Below are 26,347 nucleotides of genomic sequence, written 5' to 3'. Positions count from 1 at the left end.
CCTCACCGCCTTTGCAGGAATCATGTGACCGATATGCACTATCGGCCCCCTCCAGACGCGTTGAACTTGACGTTGCGACGTCCTACGATCAATCGGCTAAACCCTGTGTGGGGAGAATCTGAGGTTGTAGAACTGTCCGGCAGCCCCTTTCTACAAAAGTTTGATGATCGATGCTCAGGATAACCTCCAAGCTGCAAGCCCTGTGAGATGAAGGCGCCTCTACACCATGGGCCAAGGCTATTCCCTCACGACCCTGTCCGCGGGTTCGGCTGGGATCGATGTTCCCGAGCTCTCGGATCTGGTGTATGAGAAGTCCATGGGTGGTGGCAGATTTATGAAAAGCATCCGAGCTCGGCAGCATAATGGACTGGTTTTTGTGAAGGTCATTATGAAGCCTTATCCCAGCATGAAGTTGGAGCCATATATCAAGGCGATCATCCGTACGTTCTGCGATTCCTCTTCATCCCCTAGATGTATCCTAACACCTAGCATAGGGGAGCGTAAGCTACTGTCCGAGGTCCCGAATGCCTTAAGTTATCAGAGGATCTTGGAAACCAGCACTGGAGGCTATCTCGTTCGCCAATACATACACAGCTCTCTCTATGACCGGATGAGGTAGGTGTCGCATTAGCCTCTATGAGCTGGATCCTGACTTTATGCAGTACCCGGCCTTTTCCTGAAGATATTGAGAAAAAATGGATCGCCTTTCAGCTTCTCTGTGCACTAAGGGATTGTCATTCGATAGATGTCTTCCATGGTGATATCAAGACGGAAAATGTTCTGGTTACCTCGTGGAACTGGCTCTATCTCTCCGACTTCTCGTCCTCTTTCAAGCCGACGTTCCTCCCGGAGGATAACCCGGCGGATTTCTCTTTCTACTTTGATACTTCGGGACGTCGGACCTGCTATCTAGCACCGGAAAGATTCCTTGTGGCCGGTGAAGAACCAGGAAGTAGACATGTCAACTGGGCTATGGATATATTTAGTGCCGGTTGCGTCATCGCAGAGCTTTTCCTAGAGTCGCCGATATTCACTCTCAGCCAGATCTACAAATACCGCAAAGGGGAATACAGTCCGGAACACAGCCAACTTGCCAAGATTGAGGACCCAGAGATTCGCGCCTTGATTCTTCATATGATTCAGCTCGAACCAGAGTCCCGATACTCGGCAGATGAATATCTTAATTTCTGGAAGAACAAGGCGTTCCCGGACTATTTCTACAGCTTTCTGCATCAGTATATGTCACTCATGACTGACCCGTCGTCGGGTAGAGCGCAGGTTGAAGCCGAGTCAGCAAATAGAGGAGAGGCCGACGAGAGAATTGAACGCGTCTTTTATGATTTCGATAAGATATCCTACTTTTTGGGGGCTTCACCTAAGGCCACGAAGGACGGGTCGAGTCGCACGACGTCGAGGCTCACCGGTAATACTTTCCCCGTTCAGCTGGACCTGCCTCAGTATGGACAACCAACACCGAAGTCTCCGTCCCAACCGGACGATGGCGTGTTGATATTCTTAACGCTTGTTGTCTCCAATTTGCGCAATACGTCCAAATCACTTGCCCGGGTCAAAGCTTGCGACATCCTCCTTGCTTTCGCTGAGAGGCTGTCGGATGAAGCCAAATTGGATCGCGTTCTCCCGTACATCATGATACTTCTCAACGACCGCGCAGATTCGGTGAAGGTCGCTGCAATCCGTGCTCTTGCCCAGCTCTTGGAAATGGTCCATGTGGTCTCTCCGGTCAATGCCTATTTGTTTTCCGAATACATCTTCCCGAGACTGCAACCGTTCGTTCCTAGCGCCAATTCAAAGCCAAGCCCGTTGGTCCGGGCTGCATACGCATCTTGCATTGCATCTCTAGCACAATCCTCGCTGAGGTTTCTGGACATGATCCAGGCTCTGCGTTCTGACACTCGTTTACCAGCTCTGATACCGGCTGGGTCCGAACCCAGATGGACGGAGGATGCTACATATCATAATCTCTACGACGTCGCCAGAGTCGACCTGCTTGAGTACTTCGAGAATCATACCAAATCCCTTTTGACCGACAGCGATGCTTCAGTTCGTCGCGCTTTTCTGGGCTCAGTATCCGACCTCTGCGTGTTCTTCGGTAATCTCAAGACCAGTGAGGTCGTACTAAGTCATCTAAACACCTATTTGAATGATAGGAACTGGATCCTGAAGTGCGCTTTTTTTGAGGCCGTCATTGGCGTTGCGACCTATGTCGGAAGTACAAGCCTGGAGCAGTACATTCTGCCGTTGATGGTTCAATCGATGACAGATCCGGAGGAGTTTGTCGTCGAAAGAGTCCTTCGATCGCTGGCCGCGATGGCGGATCTTGGCCTTTTCCAGCGATCGACAACATGGGATCTTCTTCACATCACTGTCCGCTTTTTGGTTCATCCAAACGCTTGGATCCGCGAGGCAGCTGTCCATCTCGTTGTTAATTCAACCAAATTCCTTTCTGTGGCCGATAAATATTCCATCCTCACCCCTCTTGTGCGGCCCTTCGTTATAGCTGAGGTATTCAGTTTCTCAGAAGGAGAAATGCTCGACGCACTCAAGAAGCCACTTTCAAGGAGCGTATACGATCTGGCATTTGTTTGGGTATCAAAGACTGAGAAGGGCATATTTTGGAAAGCAGCAAGCCGTGATGGAATTTTCACGTTGAATGGGACCGACAGTGCTCTCTCCAAAGTGGGACACAAGATTTCGAGTCATCCAAGCCTGCAGCCAAGGAATGAGGAGGATGAGCAGTGGATCACTCGGCTCAGGAATATGGGTATGAGCGCCGATGACGAGCCCAAACTTCTTGCCCTCCGAGAGTACATTTGGAGATTGTCAATGCGTCAATCAAAGGACTCGGAAAATGTAACCTCTCCTTTGAATGACGTTATTGTACTCACGCAGCATGGGGTAACTCCTCAGACTGTTCTCTTTGACAAAACCCAGAACGTCAAACCCCGCAGAAGCTCTTTGGGGAAGCCTGAAACTGACCGCACGGACGAGCGAAAGCCACACACCATCACAGATGCTTTACTCGATGCTTCAACTACCATCGACAATAGACCTGACTCCCGCCGAAGGCATATGCGCTCGAGGAGTCAGAGGGAAACGGGGGCCGGTCTGTCGATTCCACGACCGAGTGCTCTAGACAATCTCCGAGCAGAGAACTCACCTGTATCCTCACCGATAGCATCGTCACCCGGTGCCACCCCAGGATCCCGGCCCTTGTCCCCTCCTAGTTCAGATGCTGGGCGTAGGGGCTCAGGAGGCAGGGAGAGCCCTGGACAGGACAGTTCATCGACGCCTACCGATGCGGAGAATCCTGCCATCAAGAAGCTGACCGACGGTGTACAAAGGAAATCCAGCGCTATGAGTTTACTGAACCGCAAGGATTCCGCCAAGGCATATGCAGAAACCAGCACGAGCTCCACGAACGCCTTTGGCAAAGTCGACGTACCATCGCAGCGGATAGAGATACCACCATCCCCGTCCCCTGCCCCGCATGACAGGAAAGGAGCTGAGCACGAGTCTCCTAAATTCCATGCCAATCACTCATATGCAGGCGACGATCCTGTTGTTCTCAAGCTGCTAGACTCTGTCTTCGCGGAAAACTACCCTACCGACTTCTTTGATCTTGGACCCTATGTCAAAGAGGTAGACACCAAACGACCGATCATGAAAGCCAACGGGCATGAACCTGACAAGGTCTGGAAACCGACGGGGGGGCTTGTTGCTGTTTTCGGGGAGCACAGCGGGCCTGTCAACCGCGTGGTGGTGGCACCAGACCATGCTTTCTTCGTTACTGCCGCGGACGACGGCACCGTTAAGATCTGGGACACCACCCGGCTAGAAAAGAACCTCACTCCGAGATCGCGTCAGACATACCGGCATTCCACGGAAGCGAAAGTGAAGGCCTTGGCCTTCGTTGAGAATACTCACACATTCGTCAGCGGCGCCAATGATGGTAGCATCCATGCAGTGAAAGTGGATTATCACAGCAATAACGGTACTGTTCGATACGGGAAGCTTCAACTTGTGCGCGAATATCAGTTACCAACAGCTGAAGACGGGACCGTCGAGTATCCTGTCTGGATGGAGCATTTCCGTGTGGAAGCCCAATCCACGCTTCTCATTGCAACCAACACCTGCCGTATCCTAGCACTCGACATGAAGACCATGCTTCCGGTCTACTCCCTACAGAACCCAGTCCACCACGGAACCCCAACGACCTTCTGCTGTGACCGAAAGCACAATTGGCTACTGGTCGGCACCACCCACGGCATCCTCGACCTCTGGGATCTCCGCTTCCGGGTGCGGCTCAAAGCCTGGGGCCTTTCAGGGTCCGGTGCTATTCACAGACTCCAAGTTCATCCCACCAAGGGGCGTGGACGATGGGTCTGTGTCTCCAGCAGCGGCACTCACGGCAACGAAATCACCGTCTGGGACATCGAAAAAGTCCGCTGCAGAGAGGTATACCGAGCTGACTCGCCGGGCGTCAACAATCCAACCCCCACCGCCGGACAACCCAGCCCCGGTCCCGACAGCACCAAACCCAGACCCGGGTTCCCAAGCACCCGCGATTACGAAGCCTGGCACGTCGAAGGCAGCCGACCAGAAGGGATGCTCAGCCGCTTCGCAATGGAGGGACTGGCCTCCTCACCGACCGATCACCCATCTGGGCCGTCCCCCACAGGCACGATCTGCACCTTCGCCGTGGGTTTCGACTCACCCGACGACGGTCGCGACAACAGCACACGATGCGGTTTCATAGTGTCCGGTGGCTGCGATCGGAAAATCCGCTTCTGGGACCTGGCGCGACCGGAACTCACCACGATTGTCAGCGGCTTGGACGTCGTATCAGATGGCGGCGCAACCGGCAAGCCGCGATACGAACTCTCTCAGCCCGGCCCATCCCTCCTCATCGCGACGGAGCACATACCGACCTCCTCAGTGCCCGTGACGAACGGCAAGCGGGGCGCCAAAAAGGGCGGAACTGGTCGTCTGCCCCGGAGCACGGTGATCAGTCTACAGCAGCAGCAGTTACTGAAGAGTCACCTCGACTTCATCCAGGATGTGGCGTTGCTTCGAAGCCCCTATGGAATGATAGTGAGTGTTGACCGGGCGGGAATGGTTTATGTTTTCCAGTGATCTCGATAGCATCCATGTACAGGTATCGCGATGGCTATCTGATAGATCTAATTCAAAACGTTGCGTTTACCGGAGTACTCCGTATGGATGTATGTACTGTGGATGACTGACAACTTGACCTGTCGAATTACTGAGACAGGTACAAAGAAACTAGAAAGATACAAGCTCCGCCCAAGCATCCGGAGATACCCCGACACATTAACCAAGTCGATACTAGAGAGATACTAGATAGAAAGTAGCTCGCCCAGACCCCTCCACGTCTAAGTAACGGCCCGGATATACTTTCCAACGGCCGGTCGGCGTGGGAAATAATGAATCGATAGTAGTCCAAATGACGAGTCGAATGTCATCCATATGCACCCCTCTTCTTCCTAGCGAAGCACTAACGATATATAGGTAGGTACGGAGTACTCCGTACCCATGCTCGATGTATCTACTTCGTTGGGCCACACACACGTCCGTCGGTCCTCGTTTCCCACTGGACGAGAAACTCAATCTTTGATTGTGCAAACCCAAGATATGAGTGACCCGACCTCTATCAAAGCCGCTTACATACTACTGAATACTAGTAGTAAGGAAGGCTGGCAGCCCACCGGGCAGTTGAGGTGGAACCCGGGAGTTGGGAGTTTGGAAAGACTAGTGAAACACTAGGCGATGGATACGGAAAGGGATCGACCAAGGGAAATGATTCTCCAACCAACCCGGTTGTTCAGTGTTAACGGCCAAAACCCGTTTTTTTGGCGGCAGATAACTGGACGCGATGGGCGTTTAATATCGGATTAATTTGGTTGATACGGTTGGGGTTTGCTGGGCTTGGCGGTGGTGGTCTTGCTATCTATCTGTGTGCTGGAATTCGGCAGTCCGGATGCTCCTGGGTGGGAAAGCGAGGAAGACTTTTGCGAGGACGGAGGAGGACGGAGTGGACTACTCAACTCGGATGGAGCCCTTCAATGTCTTACCTTCTTGGTATTCCCGACACGATGTCCGAGGCAGTGAAGGACCAAAAGATGAGTGGTGGTGGACTAAGGCAGGCCCTATTCTTGAGCCAATATCCGGGTACACACAGCAATGCTTGGCTGGGTGATAGGTCAACCCTCAGCACTCTCAGAGTTCCGAGGTGAAGCATCCGCTGAAGTCAAAAGCAAAGTGTGTAATCAGAACCCAGCGAGTTACCGACGGCACCGCCAAAACCGTACCTGACGGTAGATACCTCCCACAGGCGCTCAAGGGTTCGGGTGGAGAGGAAAGTCGGACCGGTCAGATCTGGCCCACGAAATGAACTCCCGTTGGCGAACCACGGATGGCGAGATTAACCGCGATTCATGCGGTGACGCTTTTCAGTCCCCATCTGCAGGGCCAGATCGCGGTCCTCGTTACAAGTAGACATTTTTGCCGTGATTTTCGTACTATTACCCCATCGCCCCTTCTTGGCCCCTTCTCGAAGGTGCGGTGTGCTGGATAATTTGCCTTCAGTTTGCCTTGCTGACCTGACCGAGTGCTATTCATATTCGATCGAGACCATCGGACTGGTAGATATCCGAAGCCTCAGGGTCAACGGTCGGTGTTTATTTATGCATAGCATGATGCTCATTGGACCAGTAGAATCCCGATCCCTCAATCACGAACACGCATCGGGGCGGAGATCTAGATCGACATATGCATGCACTGCATCTGATATTCCGGACAGCCGGTGGACGAATGTCAGGAATGGATGAAGGGCGGACTGACTCGATCGGTGGATCGGACCCAGCGGCGGGCGAGCGAGACAAACACGTCGCTTACCGACCGACCGGATGGACCTGATGGGGCCCTCTAAGAGGGATCTGGAGAATGACACCGGAATTACAATCGGCAGCGGTGGAAGGGAGAGTGTCAATGCTCAACAAAGACACACATCGATAGGGGCAAAGGGAAGAGAGAAGAAAAAATCGAAGCTTCCCGAATGATGCCAACAGTGAATGCACACCAAACCAGGATCAGAGATCTCGCTGAGACAATTGTTGGAAGCCTGTAATTTCTCGATTCGACCAGGATAGAGGGCGGAATGTGTGACCTTTTGGTTTCGATGCTTTGATGCCCTTTATCTAAGCCGCTCTAGGAGAATTTTCGGCTGGGGACGTCGTCAGCGACGCAGGTTTCGCTGCGGGTGCGACTCGAGCGAGCCCCTAACCGCCGTCCTACATGAGCCAGTCCACCCTCATGGTGGCCTCTTCCGGACTCCCTTAGTAAATAGTCTTAATCCTTAGGGCCTTAGCGTCTGAGAGCGAACCACTGCGCATCATAAAATGATGATCTTCCTTGCGCAGGCAGGGATGGCCGATCGGGCTTTGACACGAACAGCCAGAGTACGGTGTGGTAGGCCCAAGTCAGCATACGAGCGTCTAGACTGCTAAACGAGGGTCTCTATTTAGGATTTCGGATATCAAACTGTCGATAGAGTTTGGCTCCGAGGAGGAGCGATCACCTGCCACTCATCAATCAATTCATGGGAAATACGGCGGAGGCACTGTAATCTCCCATCCCGGGAACGTTGTCTTAGACCCCTGGTGACCGTGCCCGCTCTCTAGTCCACCGGCGTTAGACCGTTTATCTCCTCCCGGCTATATTTATCGAGCCAGAGATACCATTACGCCCAAAAGGGGCAGAAGCACAAAGACGACAACATAATAGTGCTGTCCAACCTGGCCGCATACCCGGAGGGTCTCCGTACAACATTTGGTGCAGATGGCCCTGCAGTTGAGCACGACTTGGAGACTAGGTTGAAACAAGGTCGGCCGATTTGATACCACGCACAAAGGAAGCGTGTGTGTGTACACATGTGGCCTGTATTAGAGCCGGGATTATGCGACCAAGCCGGGGGTTCTGTCTGACTATCATACTCAAGGATCAGGCTGCCCTGGCCAGGCACAGCACTAGATTGTTTAACTTTCGACTGAACCTTGCCGTGGAGCATTTGTCATTTCGCATCTTACCAAAAGCGACAAGAGTGTCCTTGCCTTGGCTTGCCTTTCGGTCATAGTATTAGGGGTGGGATCCTCTTTTTCTCTTTTCTTTGCTTTTCTTTGCTTTTTCTTGCCCTCTTCACTCTGCTTTTCGATCGTCAATTATTTTGGCAAGGCTCCTGAAAGATCCATTCTCGCGTGGTAGAGAGACTTTCGGGCCGTCCGTTTACTCTAGCGATGGATAATAGTATTGAGTGTTATAATATGTCTAAAACCGGGATAGTTGATAACTTGGTGTTAGCCTGTCGCATGGTCAGACTATTAGCTTACTGCGTAGGTAGGTAGGTAGGTACACAGATAGAAAGAGATAGAGTAGTGGTGGTAGGGGATAGGAGGATGCTTTTGGCCCGGATTGCGTTCTTACCTACAGCTCGCGATAACTCTGTTGAAGCTTCTTCACCCCGCACGGGCGCAAGGACTGTCGCAGGAGTGCAGTTACTCGAGGGAATGAATAGTACTAAGAACTAAGAGTGACCGCACGAGGCCGACCCGTGGCGGGAGCGACTAAGAGCGAAGTGTCCCTGACTAGCCACTAGCCAGCCATCATCAGGCGGTTTTGCCTCCCCCCACCGGCGCAGGAACGACGACCGAACAACCCGTACGGTAACTTAACTCCCAGGAAAGAAGATAGGTACCTTCATCTGCATACCCGGTGCATGCCCCAACGAGGTATTCCGATTCTCTCCTCTCGATACAGTACTTAAGTACAGTGAGACCACGCAGAAGATACACCCCCATTCCAGTTCCTCGCATTAGATGATCCGTCCGTGGTAGGGGAAAATACCACAGACTGACTGCTGAGGACAATAACTTAATAAGAACTACTAAGCTACCCACTTCTTGCCTTCCATCCGTCCCTCCCACCCCCTTTACGGAGTAGTGGTTAACGAACTACTAACCGCTTCCAACTTTACTCTTCATGGTCAAGATTGTCTCCCTGCCTTTCCTTCCTTGTCCCCTTCCTCCTCTTCCCTCCGGCTCCAATTAATCTAACCTCTCCTCTCGCGCTTTTTTCTTCCTTCCTCTTCCCCTCTCCTTCTCCTCCCTTTCCCTCTTCTTCCCCTCCCCTTCCCTTCCTTTCCCTTATCCAGATCCTCCCCCAGAGGACCAGGTCAATCCCGTATCAATACGACCGCCACTCAAGGGCGTCGTCTTCCTCGCTTCCACACGTCGTTGGATTTTCCGATCTGGGATGTGCTGTATAGCGTGAGAGATGCTCATCAATTGAGTTCGCGGGAGTAGTGATCGATCCGTCCGATTCCATCGCCGCCGTGTTCCCTTCTTTAGACCCAAGCCCCTATTTGGATAACTGTCCTTCTTTTCGCCTCACGCCTTTTTCAACATCTAGCAGGGCTATCATTCTGTCAGTCTGCGACTTGTCTCCCGGGCAAGCAGAAGGGAATTACAAAAAGAAAGGCAAAAAAGCCACTCCAGTTCACTATCACTCGACCCATCCATCGGAACCAGGGTTCGGAGACCGCCTGTGTCCCGAAAAGAAAAAAGAAACAATTACGCAATCCGTCCGCTCTTGTACATATAATCCCGTCGATCCTTGGGAAACAAGACAACCATCACCATGGGCCCTTCTCTGAGAGACCACGCATCTTTTGTCCGTCCGTCCACACGCGACCGGCCCTCAACTCGCGATCAAGGGGAAAACTCGCTGGTCGTTCCTAGTCGCACCTCCTCGCTTCACTCCCGCATTACGCAACCCATCCCTTCACAAGCCAATCCGAAAGCTGCTCAACGGACCCCCAAGACCCTCACGCATGCCTACATGGTTTGCGGCGTGGGCCGGGAACCCTCCCAATGGGTCCGAGCCCCCGCGCCAGCGCAGGGAAAGATCGGTCACATGAAAGGGGCCGTGGGCCAATTTTGGTTGCCCGAGATCCTGGGAAGCAGTCCCCGATTGGAACAGGACAATGAAATCGCCAAATCCCTGCATTCGGCCATGAGGGTGCGTATTCTTAACCCCCCGCAACCCAGCGGGATGTCCACTAAAGCTGACCGTCATAGGCTTGTTTCCCCCACGATGTAGAGATTTGCACCGGCAAGAGCCAGCCTCACTGCGTTCACCATGCTTTCGTCCTGCAGCAGGATTCTTCCCACACTTTATACGGTATCGCTCTGCGAGTCTGGTCCCGGGCGGATGACAAGCGTGCGGAAACAATTCGCGAACTGCGCAAGAAAACGGAGCCGGATTTCTACGATAACCCGGAGGAGACGTACTGGATCCCATACTGTCTGAGCTTCCTTTCCCGCTATCCCCTCTACGACCTATTGGGCGACTATCTTCGTGGCATGTGGATTCATTGGAACAAAGCGACCAACCTCTTTCACGCGGAAGAAGTGTCAAGGATTCTGAGCTTCCCTGCCCCTCGCCTCAATGACCTGGTTCGCATCGATATGAAGGATTATGCCCTTTGCTATCAGTTCCCTTCGTCCCCGACGGGATTCCAAAACTTTTCCATGTGGCCCCTATTCGCCTGCCTGTCGATTCCCAACGTTGTGGGTGTCGTCGAAGCCGCCGTATCACCAACGCGCCGCATAATCTTCGTCAGTCATTACCCTGCCATGCTCACTATGGCCGCCGAAACCATCCGTTACTGCGTTCGCATCTACGAATGGAGCGGTCTCTACGTTCCTGTTGTACACGCTCGTCATATCAAGGACTTGGTTCAGGAGCCCGGTCCGTACATTCTCGGTGTCACAGCTGAGTGTCGAACCCTGTTCAACGCTCCGTCAGATGCTCTGGTCGTCGATCTGGACCGCAACTTCGTTCTGACATCGAGCCCGCCCGACGTCCTCAGCCCTGGTCAACGCACCAAGTTCATCAACAGGCTAACCCAGGCGTTGAACGGTGATGTATCGCCCTCTGGTGTTCCGAACCACCTTCGCTCCGCTTACGCCGGTGGCAAGCTCATCCCAGCTGGGCAAATTATTGTGATGCGGGGTGAAGTCGAGAGCGTTCAGGATCCATCTTGGTGGAACCAGGATGCCGTGATGAATGTCATGGACCATGTGTGCGAGAAATTGGTTAGTAAACTTCGAAGCGCATATTCAGCATGAATTTGTTGTTGACTTGGATGTTTTTTAGGGACGCAATACTGGCATGAAGGCCATCTTTGGTGGCTCTGTCAAGAAGCCCCTTATGACCAAGGTGTCTATGCGCCATCTGAATGAGATCGTGCGTGAGAGGAACCAATACTCCCGCGATGCGATGGAAGCTTGGCAAGATTTCATCAACCTCAAGGGTCGTATGGACACAGAGTTGAGCAAGGTCACCAAGCGCAACAACTTCCTGGTTGAGGAACTGGAGACCTGGAAGCAGCAGGTTTGTCTCACTCTATGCGTGTATCTTGTCAGACTCCCCAGGCTAACCGTTCCATGTAGTTCCTCAAGTTCCAGGCTTTCGCAGAGCAGCTCACCAAGGAAACCTCTGAGCTTAAGGTCAAGATTGAAAACCACAAGCGCGAGAATCGTCGTCTCACTGGTCTCATTGATCAACAGAAGGATGATGTGGCTCGTCTCTCACTCCGCTTGTCCGGCACGGAGAAGCAGCGTGATGATGCTCTGGAGGCATTGGTTCTTCAGCAGGAGATTGCAGAAGAACTTGAGCGCGAACGGAAGCGCAACCAAAAGGAACTTGCTTCCTTGCAGCACACCAACGTGTCCCTCGCACGGCAGCGTGACGAGGCTCAACGCGTGGTCCTGGGTCTCCGGAGCCTTATCAACGGCCAGACACATCACATGGAACACATCGTCCGCTCAATTGGTAGCTCCGCGGATCTGACTGAGCTGGCCGAGCACGAGGCAGCTGTGGAGACCAAGAATGTTGATTACGAGGCAGCGACCCCACGGGGGTCTGCTGCGTCATCGCGACGCTCAAGTGCCAACGTGTCTGCGAAGGGCATTGCCAACAATGTGAGCCCTGATTTGGAGCAACATCTCGTGAACATTGGTAAAGGGCACAACCGTCTTGCGCGTCTAAGCATAACTGATGTTGCAGATCGCTACCTGCGTGACAAGACGGATGCGATTTCGGACATCATCCGCAGCATCAGCGAGCAGTGCGCCGCCGCTGTGGAGGGCTTGCAACTGGCTCAGGATGCGGAGGAGGATGATTCAGATGTCACCGGCAAAGCTACCCCAAGCGGGAGCCGCCTGGCCCCTGAGGGTGGCCGTGGGCACCTGACACCAGCTGGTAGTGAGATGGGCGACAGCGACAACCACTCGCTGCATCCCGACTACCGGCGTTCCAGTGTTCCGCCCACTCCAGACCTGGTGCACAACCGGTCCAGCACTTCGATGTCGATGGTCAGCAGCTCGACGTTCCCGGAAAGGTCGAGTCAACAGTATGGGCCTGGTGAGTTCCCGACCCGGATAGTCGAGGACGATGATGAGCGTGCCCACGAGACCGATGGTCTTGATGACCACACTGAGACCGGCACTCTCTCCAAGCAGGCCAGCGAGGATCTGATGCGGTCCGGCTCTTCTCGACTGGTTGCGTGATTGTCACATTCGAACGATGATGCAACGCTTGATTTCGACGACTTTTGACACGACGTCTGCTCCCATCCTGTCCGATTTAGAGCGAGTTGTGGCCCCTCTATGGTATTGATTTTGGGCTTCGAGTTTTCATCAGTTACCGTTACTTTCTACTTTTTGGTTGCCTTTTTGTTTGTCCTTTTGGAGATTCCCACTATTGCCCTCTCCGAGCTTCTACCCAGGTGTTCATTTCTTTTTCTATTCTCCGGGCGCACCATATGAGCCCAGTTGACGTTTAATGGGATGGCTACATTGATTGCTTTGGTTCTTCTCACCCGCCAGCCCGTCGTTCTACCGCTTTTCTTTCTTGAAGGTCCGTAGCGACCTTTCGCGCTTTGTAGTAGATCATTTGGCATCCATTCGTTGGGCCGACCCCTCATTCACCGGAATTTCCTATCCTGTCATCCTCCTGTTTCCTTGTGTCTATAATTTTACCTGTTCGCCAGGGCGGCTTTGAAAGCTGCCGTCTGGAGTCTTGAGATATACTGGATTGGCGCCCGCCAATTTCTATGTGAACCATAGCGGTCACTTGAATCTAATCCGTTGGTTTACCCACTTCATCTGGTTCTGTTCATTTTAGTCGATAAGTACTTTAGTAACTTGCTGCCTACGCCAATTTACCTGGCACGAAAGGGTGTCCAGCACTCAGTCCGCCACAGACGGCCCATGCCTGTCCGTTGACATAGCTACTCTCATCGCTTCCCAGGAACAGGGCTACCCGGGCGACCTCGTCGGCTACTGCTCCCCGCTGCAATGGATTCAGCTGGCCGACCTTCCGCTCCGTGCCACGAGCACGAGCAGCATCGAATAAAGGCTGGGTCATGCCGGTCTCAATGAGGCCCGGGCAGATGGCATTGATGCGAACGCCGGTGCCAGCTAACTGATACGCACATGTCTGAGCGATGGAGACCACCGCTGCCTTGGAGGCCGAATAGTCTGTCGAGCCGCCATTGGAGCGCAGGCCGGCGATGGACGCTGTGCAGATGATCGAGCCGGCGGGGTAGGGCTTGGAAGCCGAGGTCTGTTTCATCGCAATGGAGGCATACTTGGCGGCCAGGAAAACGCTGCGTGGCATGAGCTATCTGCAACCCGCCGAGAAGACGATGATGGGATCTTTCTCACCCAATGGTGTTTGTATTCAGAGTTTTCATGAAATCGGCCCCAGATATATCAGTAAAGATCTTGGGTTGGCCTACAATTCCAGCGTTAGCGAAGAAGATGTCCAACCGGCCATACTTCTGCACCGCATCGTCCACGACTGCCTTGACAGCTTCCTCGTCTCCAGTGTCAAATTGGCGAATGTGGATGTCGACCCCGGGATAAAGGGATTCTATCTCGCGCTTGTGGGTAGCGAGGTGGGAGTCGTTGTAGTCGCAAATGTAGATGGCTTTGGCGCCGTTATGCGCGTACTGGTGGACGGTGGCTCGACCGATGCCGGCTGGGGAATTGGCACCTGAGCCGTATCAGCATCCACCGATCCCAGGGTCTGTAGTGATTCTCTATCTTTCGGAAAACTCGAGTCTGGGGAGCGGCTCACCAGTCACAATCGCGACCTTGTCTTTCACTCGGCTGTAGCAAGGTCCTATGTTAGCTTCGGAAATAGCTATAGAAGTACAGTTTCGCAGGAGATTCTGTTACTTACGGTCCCACTGAGTCTGGTGCGACCTGGCGGATTCGCGGGATATTCTCGAAGGTGCCTGCATCTGGAATGCCTTCCACCAATTGCTGGCTCAGAGCTTCGAGACGACGTTTGGCCACCGAGGACATGGTCGAACTAGTAAACCACGGACTGAGGGGTGGGGGGGGAATATATAGCCGGGAAGTACAAGATCACGTAGTGGAGGTGGTGGTTATGGTAGTGGTGGTGAGGAGTTGCTTGGGTGAAGAATTGCTGTTAAGAAGCCAGATTCTCCGACCGCACATCTACAGAGGGTGTTGCGATGACGGGGGCAGGGGCCCTGGGTCTCCGGAGGGCGATCCCCCATGGCAGCCCCGAGGCTGGGCTGCTGCGGAGAACCGAGGCTGATGGTCAGGTGATATGCGTGAGGTAGTTAGTTAACTAGTTAAACCGAGGAGGGCCGCGGTGGCTGAGTCAGCTGGCCGGAGTTATCCCGGTGATAACCAAGCTTTAAGGCACCCAAAAGCTCTTACATAAGCGGGGCCGCAGGCGGGCCCAAGTCACATGGCTGCAGCCACACGTCATGGTCCGTTCGTTCGGTTCCAAACCCAAGACGCATTCCAGACCCTGTGCTCTTTTTCCTCCCTCAATTTTTCCCCCTACGCTCCAGTCATTCCTTGCCTCCGTCCTGTTGCTGCTGCCATTATCGCATTTATCCTCCATTGTGATCAGTTTCTCACGGTTCAGCGTGCCGGTGTTGTCCTCTTCCATCCCTGGTTGCTCAGTACGACTTCTGCCGCACAAACAAACAGAGTCGCAAACGGCGGAGACAAGACTCAGGTAGCACGAAACATCCTCCACGCTGTAGGATATAAAGACACGCTTCTCCGTCCCTTCCAACCTCCGTTCGGATTCAACACGCAACGACGAAGCATACATGAAGGCCGCAGTTCAGGTTTCCTGCTTTGTTCACCGCCCCTCGAGCCATGGCGGAGTGCGATATCCCTCAACTACCCCGTCGTTCCTCGTCTCGGACCTCCTCCTCTTCCCGGCACAGTCAGAGGGCTAAGACCATCCGTGCCCGCTCCCAGAAACGTCATTCGGCCTCCTCCAATGCCACCACCACCGATCTCACCTCCTTCCCCTCGCTCTCTCCGGACCGTGCCCCCGACGGCTTCATAGGCCAACCGGCCCTGAATCGTGCGCTGACGAACGCCCTATTGGAAGGCGAAGGTGGTGATAGTATGGGCGATGTTACTAGGGATCGGAGGGCTACCCTGGCTAAGCTGACCGGGGGCTCTACGCCGAGCCCTGGTCGTGCGGCTTTGTTTGGAGATTCGGTGCCGATTCGTGATTTTCCAGGGGCCCTACATCTGGCGGATGATTCTCATATTGAGCGCCTGGTTGCGAGTACTGGTGCAGTCAAACTCGTGAGACAGTTTGCCCGGGATTTAGCCCAGCGTGACGCGGAGATCTCGGCGCTGCGGCAGCGGGCTGACGCGAGGGAGAGAGAGCTGAAGAGGATGCTGAGGGAGGTTTCTGTCTCGAACCAGGACATTGAGCGTCGACTGTACCAGCTGGAGAATGCGCCACTGAGCGATGAGCCAAGTCAGGATGCTGGGGGTAATGCAGAGCAGCCGGGGAGTTCTTCCTCCAGTATGCACGGCCTGATGCAGCAGGCGATGATTGATGGGCTTGGATCTCGTACTCGTGAGGATGGGGCCGGGACAGTTAATCATGTACAAGCTACTGTTCGAGGCCCTCAGCGTCTCGATAGTGATGCGCGCTCTGGTACTTCTAGCGTTGATTCGGGAACGAATCGGAAGAGGCACAGCTCTATCCGAAGCTGGCAGGATTTCATCTTCGGTAACGCTACGGGTAGCCGGAAAACGAGCCGGGCGAGCAGCCTCATGGGTGAGGTCGAAGAAGAAGAAACCCAGCGTCAGCGGAATCTCGGCAACCCTTCCACTCGCCGGAAGGCGCTAGACGATCAATTATTCCTACCCCCAGAAGGACCAAATGGCCCGAGTGCGGGTGAAATCGCCGGAAAACGTCTCGGTGCCTCTGCCGGCGACGACGATGCCAGCACCCATTCCCGCAAATCATCCAAGTCGCTATCCTCATGGACGGTCAAGTTGTTTGCCGGGAACGCGCAGTCGACCAAGGATGAAACCAGCAGCGATGACACACGTGGCAGAGCATCTTCCGCTAATAGAAGCACTAGCAAAGGGGTTTCTCCCGCGCTCCCCTCTAATGCTCGAGGGGCTGTTTCGGCCGTGGCGGCTTTAACGCGAATCAATAGCAATACTAGCATCCACAGTGCTTCGGGGCGGACCAATGGACCAGGCGGCATGGCCAAGTCCGGTCAAATCAGCCGTAGGCAAGCATCGGCGAGTGTCTCGCAAGGAGCGAACTCGGAGTCTACGGTCAAAAACGCGACCAACCTGGGGCCTGTTGAGATGGATGCCATCCTACCCCTCGAATCGAGACCCCCTACACTTTTAAACATGTACAACAACTACCAGCCGGGCGAGCTGCTGACCGACCGGTTCGGATTTATTTACGACCAGCGTCGAAAGAGGAGACAAAGGGAGGCAAACGCTTTCAAGACGCCCGGAGGCAGCAACCGGCTCAGTATCGCGGAGACCCTTAGTAGCTTACGGAGCGAAGCTTCCGATGGCGATGATGCCTCTAACTCCTTAAGGCAATTGCAGTCTGCCGCCGACTCTCAGTCTTCGCCTGCATCGGCGTCTCCGGAGAACCCAGAGGCTGGGACGGTTGCACTTCGGAGATGGCAGGATTATTTGAGGGTGCCCACTGGACCGACGGAATTGCTGTCGCACACGCCGTCGGCTGGTCCCATTGTGTCCCTCACCACGGCCGGCGATAATTCACCTCGTAATTCTGCCGTGGCGGTTGACAAACGTGGCTCGGTTTCCGTCAACCCCAATGCTCAACCATCGGCGTCCACATCGACGGTGGTTGCAGATCGGCCGGAGTTTTCTGGCATATCCTCCGAGGAGCCAGCCACATTGAGCCTGGCCGCCAACGAAAACGAGCCCGTTAGATTGCTACTCGAGCAACTGACCGAGTTACACGACTTTCTCCAACGGGAACGGACTGTGCGATGGAACGAATTTCTGCGCAAAGTGCGTGCCGAACGCCGGAAAGATGGCGAAGCCGCAGCTGCGGCTGCGGCCGCCTCAGATCGTCCGCTGCAGGCCGTGGATATGCCTGAGGCATCGTTGGCTGATGGCGAAGTGGTGGGGATCTCTGGCTTAGGCAACAAGGGCAAAGTCGGCCGGGCCAAATGGCGCGAGTTTCGGACTCTCGTGCTCGGTGGCATCCCCGTTGCTCTTCGGGCCAAGGTCTGGTCCGAATGCAGTGGCGCCTCTTCGATGCGAGTGCCCGGTTACTACGAGGATCTGGTCAAGGGCACCGGTGGCTGCGAACCCGACCCGTCGGTTGTGGCACAAATCGACATGGACATCAACCGGACTCTTACCGACAATGTGTTCTTCCGCCGGGGCCCAGGCGTAACCAAGCTTAAGGAGGTGCTGCTTGCCTACTCCCGTCGCAACCCGGAGGTGGGCTACTGCCAGGGGATGAACCTCATTGCGGCGTCTCTGCTTCTCATCACGCCGACCGCAGAAGATGCCTTCTGGCTTCTCACGTCCATGATCGAGGTCATCCTGCCTGAGCATTACTACGACCATGGCTTGCTCGCCTCCCGCGCCGACCAGGTGGTCCTGCGCCAGTACATCGCCCAAGTGCTGCCCAAGCTCTCCGCCCACCTCGAGAGTCTCGGCGTTGAGCTCGAAGCCCTAACTTTTCAATGGTTCCTCTCCGTCTTCACCGACTGTCTTTCCGCGGAAGCCCTGTACCGCGTCTGGGACGTAGTCCTCTGTCTCAACGTAACCAGCGCGGGCAACAACCCTCCCGCGGCCGGCACCAGCAATGGCACCTCGTCCACCACGACCGACTCCAGTGATGCGGATCCCAGCGTCAGCGGCAACGGGGGCGGTAGCACCTTCCTCTTCCAAGTGGCTCTGGCCCTTCTCAAACTGAACGAACAACAATTGCTCACCACCTGCACCACCCCCGCCGAACTCTACACCTACATCAACCACCAGATGACCAACCACGCCATCAGCATCGACGGCCTCATCCAGGCCAGTGAAGCCCTCCGGAACGTCATCCGACGCGAAGATGTGGTCGCTCGTCGTGCCGAAGCCCTCCGCGAGATGCAAGAATTCTCCCAAGGCCGTCCAACTTCATCAGGTGACCCTTAGGCCTCCCCACCTCTATCCTTTCTCAACTGTATTGTCCAATCTTACTTTATAACGTTGCTAAAAGAGAAAAGAGAGAAAAAGCGTGACCTCGATTCTATTCACCATCTGATTTCATTTCAGGATCATCATCATCCTTGTCCATTAACATTGTCAACGATACCATTGTGTCTTTCCTCTCCTTTTTTCCACTTTCAGCTATAGACGGCCGGGCCTTTCATTTTAGCATGATGACTTGTACTAGCGTTGGATTTTGACCTGTTTTCATAGAATTTGTTAATGATGCTTGTTTGCTTGCTAACCACCTCTTCATCTATCCATCCCTCTCGCTCACTGACTCCTTCCATCGCATACCTCATGACCCTTGCATTAACACATACAAACGTACACGGCGGACCCCTCCCTCCCTCCCTTCCTTCCTTCCTTCCTTCCTTCTTCGCTCACTTCCAACATTGACCATGCCCCTCACCTCATATCACCTCAGATACCACGGACCCATACCATTCATTCCTTTCATGACATACCATACATACCTACATACATACATACATACATACGCATGCATACATACCCGGTGCCATTATATTTGCATTATCTATCTATCTGCCAGCCAGTCCTTCAGCCTTGCATAACTACCGAAATACTGCTTTTACTTTCCTTATTTAGTCAGCGATCTGAGATACCCAGGTTGATTGGAATGTATCCATCTATCTATCGATTCATTTAGTTATCTGGTCATCTACCCATTGATCTGTAGAAATTGCCAACGAATACTTAGTAGCTTGGGAAGACATGAGGTACTTGGAAAAGACCGATCAGGTGATCTGTCGGTAGTAGTGGTCACTGGTAGCCAATAGGGCTGTCTAATAATCATATGAATTACGAGGACTATATCTCGACATATCACTCTGTATATAACCGGTACGATTCAATTCCAAGCCTGGCACCTAAATCACAAAGCAGTCATCGACAATCGGCCTCGCTATGGCCGCGGTACATTTCTTTTTCCCCATGACATTACGTTCCGCATCCTTGCGGATATCTGCTGCAGGTTCTTTCGTGGTCATCAAAAAAAAAAAATGAAGAGTGCAGGTGGTAGGTAGATCAGCATCATTGGTTAGATGGTTTATAAGATTGCTCGTATTTTCCAAGCCCCCCTGAGAGCATGGGATCCCCAGCGGAACAATGAAATCAACTCGTTGGCATCATCTCGGTGTCATTTCGACAAGTAATCATCATCAATCTTGGAGGGGTATCATTCGCGATGTTAAATGAATATCGACAGGGAAGAGAAGGGGGCTGTGACGTGCGAACAATAGCTCACGCGTGAGGAGCATAGCTCCTTCACCTGACCATCGGGTACGGTTCGGTCAGCCAGAATCGGCTGCTGTCGAGGACGGTGTTCAGATCGATCTCGCCCACAACAGGCCGAAGACCCAGGTCCATCACATCACGCGCCACCGCCTTGATTTGTCGCATAATGGTCTGCGAGATGGCCCATGTCCGGGCCAGAGTCTTGAAAACACCGATCGTGAGGGTAAGTCGATCACGACTAGGGTCCGGCATCTGCCCCGCTTTGACGGAACACGCCGCCAGCTGCACCATGGAGCTGAGGACCAGCGCACAGATGAAGAAGGGCGTGTGCTTCACGACCGGCATGCGAATCGACGCCAGTGTGGAGATCTCGCTGGCTGCTTTCACCGCCTTCATGGCATGGGCGTGATGTGAGAAGGCCGGGAGGCTCAGCGGCCCGTGATGGCCACAAATGACTTCCGACGCCAGGGTTGGGGATGACAGCAGGTCGGACCGCGGGAAATGAAGGTAAATGGCAGAGCCATTCACAATCATTGTCGCCTGGAACATCATTTCATCCACAGTCCCATCCGGACGCATCAATTCGGCCTTGGATTCGGGAAGGTGGTGGAACCAACTGGTGATCCGGGCGTCAATGGCCTCGACCTGGTCTTGCTGGCCCTCGATCATCTCTTGGGTGGCTACTACCCGCCCAAGGATTCGAACCGCCTCGATGCGATAGGTGAAAGAGGAGAAATCTCGCTCCTCATCGGCGAAGACACGCTCATCGAACTGCGCAATGGTTGGCGCAGGTGGTGGCGGCAGCCCATCCTGATAGATGCGCTCTTCGCACGGCAGAGGGACCTCGAGCGGGACTGAATTGCAACGGAATGTCTGCTGAACGCCCAAGGCGGTCAACATGCCCTCAATGATAAACAGCTCCCACCAGGTACGCCTTAAGCTTTCTTCACGCACCGGGTCCCCCTTGCTCATCATAGGCGCAAATCCCCGAGTATGCAATCCCAAATCGAAAGCCAGATTCACCGCCGTCGCGACGCATTCGCCCGCTTCAGTCCGCTCATTCCGGGAATGAAGGACAATTGCCAGGAGCACCAGCGCCTGCAGTTTCTCAATGGTTCCTTCTTGCGCCATAACCGACGACATCACCGATGGCCGGTACACGTCGCTGGAAGCGGCCGGGGTAAAGTGGGTCCCAATAAATTTGATGACATGCTCCAAGAACGGAGGCGGGGCCTGGGAGGAGTACAGGACACGGAGGGGAGGCAGAATCGGGTGGGACGGATGGAAATATGTATAGAAAATGTCGATAAGATAGCCATCGCCAGCAATGGAGGAGATCGACTCTGGGGTGAGGGGGCTATTAACACGGAGCGGCTGCGAGGAGCCAGAATTGTCCGTCAGATCGGGACTCCCGGAGGGGGCCGACGAGGAGGGAAGGGACGGCGGCAGAGGGGTGGCTGCCGGTAAATTGTAGGGCATGCCACTTTGAAGGGCCCAGTCAGAAGGGACATTGAAATATTGGGGCTCGTATGGGGCCGACAGATCTGCGGCCACTTGTTCGGGGGATGATGGATTGGCGCGGCGCTTCTTCGAAGGGCCCTTGTACCCACGACGCGAGGGGGTGTATTGACATTCTGCCCCCGTGGTCTCGCAGCGACCGCAGACCGGAGTTTTCCCATCACACTTGAGGTGCTTGTGTCGACATAGCAGACAGGCGAGCAGCGACGGGCCCGAGTTTCTGGGAGGGACGGGGTTCTGAGTGGAAACGAAAGGATCCTGGATTGCTTGGTCCATATTGACAACAAACTATCACCGGTGGTCAATGAGCCGATGGTGTCATCTGCAGGTCTAGAACCACCAGGAGAGTTGGAGGGCAAGGTGGTTGATGCGGGCGGAGTGGGAAACCAGTAGAGGAAGGTGGGGAGAGTCGGAGAGAGAAGGAGAAGGCAACGGGAGGATGGTAGACGCGGGGCGGAAGGATTTAAGGGAGAGCAAGACGAGAGAGAGAGTCTGAAAGAAAGGAGGGGAAGCCGAAGGGGGGAAGCCGAAGGGGGGGGGGTGGATGGGGATGCGAAGAAAAAGAAGTGATGGGTCGAGGAGGAGGGCAAGAGTGGTACTTGGGATTAATTAAGCCCAACGGCGGCACGAATCATGCATGGCCAAGCACCGCAGACAGAAGCGCCAGAGGTACCTTTTTCTGACAGGCTCGCCGGCGTTCTTTATTTGACCGACAAGACGAAGTACTTAGCAGTTGCCCCCACCCATTGGCACACCAGTCACCGTTCACGATCGGACAGGCCGGCGCGGTGGAGCTGTGGTGCTGGGGGTGACACGGCGCCAGACAACAAAGGAAAGGAAACGGGCCGGTCGAGAGTTGGATAGATCGCTAGAGGGAGGGCTGGATAAATTGGTAGAGTGGAGAGTGATGGGGGGTTGCAGGGGCAGGGAAGAAAGCAAGAGAGCGAGAGAAGAGCCAGATGGAAGGACGTTGGATTGTTTGCTTCAGTGGTGTTGTTAGTTGTTACTGCTCTGCTGCTGCTGCTGCTGCTGCTGCTGCTGACTGAGCCCGCCGGTACGGTGACTGCGTTACGTATACTCCGTAACGATAGTTGTTCACTTCAAAAGAGTCCTCCCCTTCTCAGCCATTCCCCCCTCATCCAGACCTGCTCTGTCTCCTCCCGAATCTTGTTTCCAGCCAGGTAAGTCCCTCTGGAACCCATTCCTTTGAGTTTTGTCCATCATCCGGTTCTCGCGCCCCCTCCCTGTCCAGCTTTGGTTCCGGCGTCCCAATTGGCGCCGACCATCAACGTGGCTTCCCGGCTTAGAATCCCACCCTCCGTCATTGCGCCGTCGTGCTCACTCATTCTCTCTCCCTCTTGCAGTCCAATCTAGCAGCGTTTCTTCCCCCTCGGCGCAATCAATTTCATTCTCCGACCAAGCGCCCCCCCGTCACCATGATCACCGACGAAGAACTCCACCGGCTCGCCGTCTTCCTCGGCTCCTGCGCTATGATGATGATCGTTCTCTACCACTTCCTCGAAGTGAACGCTAAAGATCATGGGGAGGATCTTAAGGACACGAACAAGCAAGCTACGGGCGCGTCGGCCGGTTCGACTCCCGCGGCGGTGACGGCGGGGACGTCGTCGGCGACGGGAGGGGGGAAAGATCGGTAGTTTTGGGATCTATCTATTGCCCGCGATGGATGCATGGGGTTGATCGGTGTTCTGTTTGCTATACTATGTATGTTTATTGTTCCTGAGCGCTCGGGGGAGACATGAGGGAGACACTCGACAAAGGGAAAGAAAAGAGGCGATGAAAGGATACCCGGGTGGTCGCCGTCAATACATGATCTTCGAAGAAAAATCCTTTGATTGTATGATACATGATGGATGCTCCCACTGCTGCTCCATGCTATTGATTTACAAGGTACCTCTGAAAACCTGCTGGTCCAGGAGGGAAAGAAAGTCCCGTGAAAACAACACTCGCCAAACACCAATTCCTGCTACCGCCGCGGTCAAATGCCCTGTCGGCGAAACCACGGAAAAGACACATGTCCTCCACGCAAAAGGGGGTATCATAGATCATGGTTCTTCTAATATGCGGGCACCACCTCGTAGACCTCTTCTTCGTTGCTCACTCGCTCATTCCGTGCGGATGTCGCGAGCTCACATCCTCCGGGGTCCAACCCCACGCCAATCTGCTCCTTCAATCGCTGCACCGCCTTGAAGATCTCCCGTGTTTTCTCCTGCGGCGTATTATTCCCATGGACTTTGTTGAATGCGCGGATAGAGCTGGCGCTAGCAGGGAAGATGAGGGAGTCTTCGCTGCCCGGTCGCACCGTGTCCGGAATACCCAATGGCCCAAGGCTCCCGCCGGCATCGTTTCCCACTATATGGCACAAGTTAAGTTAAACATTAATCACTGGTCCGCACAAGCAAAGTAGACGCAGGCTGAAAAGGCAATCATCCAGCAGATGCTTTCTCACCAGTTCCAGGCACCGAGGGCCCATCGCCCAGTCTCCACGCGACCGGGTCCAGATGGTCTTTCTTCACGTGCTTGAACAAGAGGGCAGCAGGTAAAGTCTCCGGAAACGAGCACCCTTTCCACCCGCACGTGAGTTGCTGCGACACGTGCACCTTTAAGACATGCTTTTTCAACCCCTCCAGGTTATGCAGCTCCGCCTGGCAGTTCGCCCATCCGCACGCAAACACCGGATATGAAGCCTGCGGCAATGCGACGGGCTGCTGCTGCACCTTCGAGCTGCCAGGGGGTCGTCCCGGTCTTCTGCCCGTCATTGCCACTTGCGCCTTTGGCGTGGGTGTGTTGAGCTGAGACGGGGGCTGTGAAGATGGCAGCGGGGGCGGCCGGGCTTGTGGCAGCGGTGCTTGCGAGGCGGGTGGGAGATGCCGCACCGGAGGGCGCGAGTGGAAGAAGCCGGTTGGCGGTCCCGACTGGGGTCCTTGCGGTACGGGCACGGGGGGCTGCTGCGTCGGCTGCTGCGTCGGCTGTGGTGGACGAGCTGGTGGCTGCGCTCTCGGCTGGGGTCCGGGGCGTTGCGGTGGTAGGGGAGGTTGTGATGGAAGGGGCCGGAAGGTGTTGTTCTGTTGAACAGGCAATGACGGACCCGACTGCGGCGCGGGACGCGGCGGCGCAGGCGCGGCGGGGGCCCGTGGCTGAGGGACAGACGGTCCCGTGTCACGTGCACCCAGAGGATCGACCAGATCCCAGCGAAAAGTGGACAAGTCCGACGAGCTATCAACATGGATGAAGACATCGCGCAAGCGAAGCAGATGGTGGTTCAATGGCTCCTCGGTTGGATGACGGCCTGCCGCAATCAAGACGTCTCTGGCGATCGTCTTCGGGTCATAGGACAGTTTTACCGCAGCGTCTTCCTCATGTAACGGCATCACAATATCTCCCCGAGACTTCAGATGATTTCTGCCCGTAGAAGGGTCGGTTGCCTGAGGCGTAAAGTTGTAAGCCGCAAGCCCTCCAGCTGGAAGACTGCCAGGGGGTGCCTTTGCGGAGGGCATTGCAGGCCTCCCAGATTTCCGTCCGGGTGTACCTGCAGGCCCTATGCGACGTCTCTTGGCGTCATGGCCCGGTTCGCTTCCACCCTTGGCGGTATTGGTTTGTTGTATCGTAGGCTGCGAAGCCGAATTCGTTGTTTGCGCAGGTTGATTAGGCGGAGGGGCTGAGTTTGACGCTTGTGTAGTCGGGATGTTCGGTCGAGGAAAGGCAGGCGACTGAGTCGGTAGCGCCGATGTGGCACGCGCATTCGATATCTGCGGGGCTACCATTTGCGCGGGACGTGTATTCGATGCCTGAACGGGCGGTATGGGTGACGGACGGGAATTAGGAGTCTGAGCCGGCGCAGGTGGTAGTGTTGACGGAGCTGAAATTGGCGTCTTCATAAGATCCATTGGCGACACAACCGAGTGTGACACTTGCGCAGGCGGTAGGGTTGAAGATACTGGCGTCGGTGTGGGGGCCGCTGTATGCGGTTGTGAAGGAATCGACTGGACCGCAGGAGACGAGGCTGGTTGGTACCCTGGAGGGGGCCCCGGCGTGGACGCCTGAGCAGGGACCGGTCGAGGCAATCGAGGGTGACCGGATTTATACCCTTGTGGGGGACCAGTCTGGTGTGAGGGCACTGGCTTGGGCAGTTGAGGAGCATTCGCTTTGTATCCTTTGGAAGGGGGCGGCTTCGGCGATTGAGATGGGAACGACTTCGGACCTTGCGAGGGGGCAGATCGATGAAACCCTTCGGTATGCGACCCCGACGGTGGCGCCATGGTAGAGGCTGGCTGATGATGCGGTTGCGCTTGGTGGGAACGAGAGTATGGGGGCTGGTGAGAGGTTTCTGAGGACGAACTGGGTCCAGGTGGCCTCACACTTCTTTCATTTGAGTACTGGAATGAATGAGAGCCGGGGGGGCCATTGTGGGCAGCTGTGAATGACGAGGAGGGGGGCAAGGCAAAGTAAGGGTTCGATTGGAAGAAAGATGTGGACTCGTCGGCTCCCTGAGCTTCCGGATCAAATCCATGGCGTAGGTAACTTTCGAGCCACTGCAAATCTTCACTTGACATCTTGCGTGGGAAGATATCAAGAATTCAGGTGCCAATTGTTTGCCGCGATCAGCATGGTGAACATGCAGAGAGGGGGCAGTACGGGATGAGCCAGTAACAATCTTCCGAGCATTCGCTGTGATGTTACCAATATGCTCAGCACCTCAGAGTCATTTTCAATGCAGGATGGTCAGCGTGACGCGACCACAATATAGATGGCGCGCATGAAGAGAAGCTCTGGGACAATTGACGATCTGGACCGCCTCACGCGGGCGGTGGACCGCAGACTTGCCTGTTTGGGAGGTGCCACGCGCTGGCCAATCATCGAGCTGGCCTGGCCTAAGCGGGATGTCA

At 54.7% G+C, this 26,347-nt stretch overlaps 7 protein-coding genes across 7 annotated transcripts; 4 read left to right on the top strand and 3 right to left on the bottom strand.

Moving 5' to 3' along the window:
* Nucleotides 1-86: 86 nt before the first annotated feature.
* On the top strand, nt 87-5,337 carry BO80DRAFT_389557 (ubiquitin-binding serine/threonine protein kinase VPS15). Its single transcript, XM_025717121.1, has 3 exons — nt 87-440; nt 495-615; nt 663-5,337. Exons 1-3 carry the CDS (start codon nt 227-229, stop codon nt 5,152-5,154), a joined length of 4,827 nt encoding a protein of 1,608 aa, XP_025571845.1. The 5' UTR covers nt 87-226; the 3' UTR covers nt 5,155-5,337.
* Nucleotides 5,338-9,732: 4,395 nt separating this feature from the next.
* BO80DRAFT_448319 (DENN (AEX-3) domain protein) lies at nt 9,733-12,668 on the top strand (the record flags this gene model as incomplete). Its single annotated transcript, XM_025721664.1, has 4 exons — nt 9,733-10,113; nt 10,173-11,192; nt 11,254-11,490; nt 11,550-12,668. 4 exons carry the CDS (start codon nt 9,733-9,735, stop codon nt 12,666-12,668), a joined length of 2,757 nt encoding a protein of 918 aa, XP_025571844.1.
* Nucleotides 12,669-13,012: 344 nt separating this feature from the next.
* BO80DRAFT_428186 (SDR family NAD(P)-dependent oxidoreductase) lies at nt 13,013-14,657 on the bottom strand. Its single transcript, XM_025720194.1, has 4 exons — nt 14,347-14,657; nt 14,242-14,273; nt 13,827-14,157; nt 13,013-13,768 (listed from the first exon to the last, which is right to left on the bottom strand). Exons 1-4 carry the CDS (start codon nt 14,469-14,471, stop codon nt 13,312-13,314), a joined length of 945 nt encoding a protein of 314 aa, XP_025571843.1. The 5' UTR covers nt 14,472-14,657; the 3' UTR covers nt 13,013-13,311.
* Nucleotides 14,658-14,941: 284 nt separating this feature from the next.
* Nucleotides 14,942-18,752, top strand: BO80DRAFT_190678 (TBC domain protein). The gene has a single exon (XM_025714108.1). The coding sequence runs from the start codon at nt 15,309-15,311 to the stop codon at nt 18,612-18,614; it is 3,306 nt and encodes a 1,101-aa protein (XP_025571842.1). The 5' UTR covers nt 14,942-15,308; the 3' UTR covers nt 18,615-18,752.
* A 1,203-nt stretch (nt 18,753-19,955) lies between these two features.
* On the bottom strand, nt 19,956-21,719 carry BO80DRAFT_458128 (Zn(II)2Cys6 transcription factor; the record flags this gene model as incomplete). Its single annotated transcript, XM_025722264.1, has 1 exon — nt 19,956-21,719. The coding sequence occupies one exon, from the start codon at nt 21,717-21,719 to the stop codon at nt 19,956-19,958; it is 1,764 nt and encodes a 587-aa protein (XP_025571841.1).
* Nucleotides 21,720-22,600: 881 nt separating this feature from the next.
* Nucleotides 22,601-23,465, top strand: BO80DRAFT_428183 (dolichyl-diphosphooligosaccharide--protein glycosyltransferase subunit 4). Its single transcript, XM_025720193.1, has 2 exons — nt 22,601-22,624; nt 22,808-23,465. The coding sequence occupies exon 2, from the start codon at nt 22,880-22,882 to the stop codon at nt 23,096-23,098; it is 219 nt and encodes a 72-aa protein (XP_025571840.1). The 5' UTR covers nt 22,601-22,624; nt 22,808-22,879; the 3' UTR covers nt 23,099-23,465.
* On the bottom strand, nt 23,295-26,014 carry BO80DRAFT_504710 (putative C2H2 finger domain protein; the record flags this gene model as incomplete). Its single annotated transcript, XM_025724439.1, has 2 exons — nt 23,295-23,813; nt 23,911-26,014. The coding sequence occupies 2 exons, from the start codon at nt 26,012-26,014 to the stop codon at nt 23,518-23,520; spliced, it is 2,400 nt and encodes a 799-aa protein (XP_025571839.1). The 3' UTR covers nt 23,295-23,517.
* Nucleotides 26,015-26,347: the final 333 nt, after the last annotated feature.

This window comes from Aspergillus ibericus (assembly GCF_003184845.1).
Source record: "Aspergillus ibericus CBS 121593 unplaced genomic scaffold BO80scaffold_44, whole genome shotgun sequence".
NCBI lineage: Eukaryota > Fungi > Ascomycota > Eurotiomycetes > Eurotiales > Aspergillaceae > Aspergillus > Aspergillus ibericus.
This window is presented reverse-complemented; position numbering and strand designations above follow the sequence as displayed.